The sequence below is a fragment of the Priapulus caudatus genome, unplaced genomic scaffold, assembly GCF_000485595.1.
Source record: "Priapulus caudatus unplaced genomic scaffold, Priapulus_caudatus-5.0.1 Scaffold45, whole genome shotgun sequence".
Lineage (NCBI taxonomy): Eukaryota > Metazoa > Priapulida > Priapulimorpha > Priapulimorphida > Priapulidae > Priapulus > Priapulus caudatus.
The window spans coordinates 106,826-109,925 of NW_014577106.1; the positions used below are offsets into that span (position 1 = coordinate 106,826).

The 3,100-nt window shown below is 40.8% G+C and overlaps 1 protein-coding gene across 1 annotated transcript in view; it reads right to left on the bottom strand.

The window, feature by feature from the left end:
• Positions 1–1,725, bottom strand: part of LOC106820739 (gamma-aminobutyric acid receptor alpha-like) — a 19,840-nt gene extending 18,115 nt beyond the window's left edge. Inside the window, exon 1 of the mRNA XM_014825283.1 lies at positions 1,662–1,725. Coding sequence (XP_014680769.1) covers positions 1,662–1,725 — 64 coding nt within the window. The remainder of the gene's footprint in view (positions 1–1,661) is intronic.
• Between the last annotated feature and the right edge of the window lie 1,375 nt (positions 1,726–3,100).

A 3,100-nucleotide genomic window follows, 5' to 3' on the forward strand; every position in this document is an offset into this window, starting at 1 on the left:
ACGACAGTACGACAATTACAACAACATCTAGTACGCGACGACATGGCCTACATGCGCACACGACCACACGACAGTAGACAATACGACAATACCACAACACTAGTACGCGACGGACATGGCTACATGGCCACACGACCACACGAGCAGTACGACCAATACCACACACTAGTACGCGACGACATGGCTACATTGGCCACACGACCAACGACAGTACGACAATACCACAACACTCGTACGCAACGACAGTGGCTACATGGGCACACGACAGTACGACAATACGACAATACCACAACACTAGTACGCAACGACATGGCTACATGGCCACACGACCACACGACAGTACGACAATACGACAATACCACAACACTAGTACGCGACGACATGGCTACATGGCCACACGACTAGGGTCCCTGTATACAGAACCTGTATATAGGGACCCTACACACGACCACACGACAGTACGACAATACCACAACACTAGTACGCAACGACATGGCTACATGGCCACACGACCACACGACAGTACGACAGCACGACGATACGCGGCTACGCGGTACACGACAACATGACAATATGAGTTCGCACTACAATACGACAACACGGCTCACGGCTTGGCTACACGGATACAAACATTTCCCAATCGGCACATCAATTGCGTCTAGTCCCAGACCACTCAACTAACAGCCTTTAAACGGCTTGTCTAAATGCTGCTTATCGTCATTAGATCTAATTTTACGGCTGCACGCACGCGTCCCCTCATGCCGGCTCGACCGATATTTCCTCTCCCGGGTTATTTCAAACATCGCTGAGTTCAACGGCAGTGTGTATCTGCTCCGATTCACCAGTCAACACGTGACATCAATCCGTTCAGATAAGGTCCGCTCTCACGAAATTCTGTCGTTTAATTAAAGAAATTTTAAGTCCTTAATATTTAGTTTAAATTTCCCTATTGACGGTAGGCTTAGTCTATGTTTATCAGCATCCGTGCATGTGCGCGTATATAGTTTTGTCTTGTCGCAGTTTGTATTTTCAGGTTTTTAATGGAGGATTTATAATTTTACTTGATTAGGCCAAATTTATTCAGAATGTTAATTCCTTTGCGCGTATATCGCGTGCCCACAATAAAGTCGCCTGAAATGAGTAGATAAGGAGTAAGATTTCTCTAAGACACGCGGTCTATTGTCAATAAATGCTATCTTAATATAATCATTATTTATATCCCTCCTACAATTGTATTAAATCCGCCGCTTGTCTGTCTGTCTGTCTGTCTGTCTGTCTGTCTGTCTGTCTGTCTGTTTGTCTGTCTGTTTGTCTTTCTGTCTATCTGACTGTGGTCCTTCTGTTGATGATGGTTAAGAAGAAGACAGCGACGAAAACGACGATGACGATAATAATAAATATGATCCTGGTAAGAATGATGATAATCGTAATAATAATAATAATAATAATAATAATTATTATTATTATTATTATACAGCATACTTGTATACTCTATATACTTATATATTGTATACTTGTATATTCTTGTATACTTGTATACTTGTATAAGTCACGAAAGCGGAAGGTACTTGCGAAATAGAATGCGTGCATAACTTTAAGAGCCATATTGAAATACATGGAACTTTTACAACAACAAAAAACGATAAATGTTTCATATTTACCGCCATATCCGGGACGTAGCCTTTTATCGTATCCATCAAGAAGGCCATCCAGAATTTTCGACATGTTGCGCGCTCTTTCTAATGCATGCCCATTATTACTCTGCGCGAATTTGCTTGTCAGCACACCTGTACAAAATCTGCAGAAAATCAAATCACTGATATGAAATTCTTACTACCATTCCATGCATTCAAGTTGTAACGTGATAAAGACAATAAAAGGCTTGACTACGCCCACGATGACATCGTTTACATTGAGTAATTATGAGTTTAGTGTTTAGTTTAATTACTAGCTTTGATTATCATGCTTTGTTTCCTGAACGTTCGCGTATTTTAAAACAGCATAAATGCACGCAACATCCAATCCGATCCTAGAGCCCTATTTACAAATCGATGTTGTTGCTTCGTAGTCTTTTAAAGGGAGAGCAATAAAATTAGTAATTATGTTTTTTTAAGTAATGGACGCATAAACAAAAATGTTGCTATTTCTAAAATAGGCATGAAGGGGAAAACAAAGACCACGGACTACATGATCAGTTGATGAACTAACAAATTTGAGACAGTTCGCGAGAACAAGTCACACCAGGCCAACGACAGATTTTGTTATTGGTTACCCATTAAGTAATTAGTTATTACATAGTTATACAGTGCGAAGGTAACCAGCAAAAAATAATAAGCCTGGTTCGTGATGTATCGTGTGTATGTATTGAATGATTTAAGAATTAAATCCTGCATTGTTCTTCAGGTAATGATCCCTAACCTCGTCTTCGGACGAGAAACGAAAAATCGATAGTATGATTTTCAATAGCATCGCATAATTTTGTAGTTTCAAATGCTTGAATGCGTGAACCACAAGTTTTAGCAACAGCAATAGCAAAAGCAACAGTAACAACAACAGAAGCAAAAGCAAAAGCAGCAACAACAACAGCAGCAGTAGCCGCAGATACAACAACAGCAGCAGCAGCAGCAGCAACCAACACAACCAAACAGCTCGAGCTAATACACGCAGCTAAAGCTTGTCATACAAGGCTGTACGGGCGCTAGGATATTCATGAGCTTTCATTCCCCTCATATATTATAGAACATTTCTCGATTGTATATTTGAGTTGTAAATGAGTAAAATTGCTCAGCATATAATAGTAACGCTATAGAATATAAGAATCAGTGTAGTTCGCATCGCGATAACGCGTTTCACCACACAGAAGGCCGCAGAGACAGTCGCATGAAACTAAACGACAAACCCTTTCACAATGTGTGCCTACTAGAAAATCCCAAATCAAAACCGCGAGTTTCTCTGTTACACGCATCAAGTGTCTAATTAGAGAAGACTAGAACGGGCCTCGACGAAAATAGTGACAGCGGCAAAATCGGGAGAGGGAGCCTGGTATGAAATAACGCAGTCTCGGCACATGACTATTCTTTTGGAGTCGAGACAAAAATCA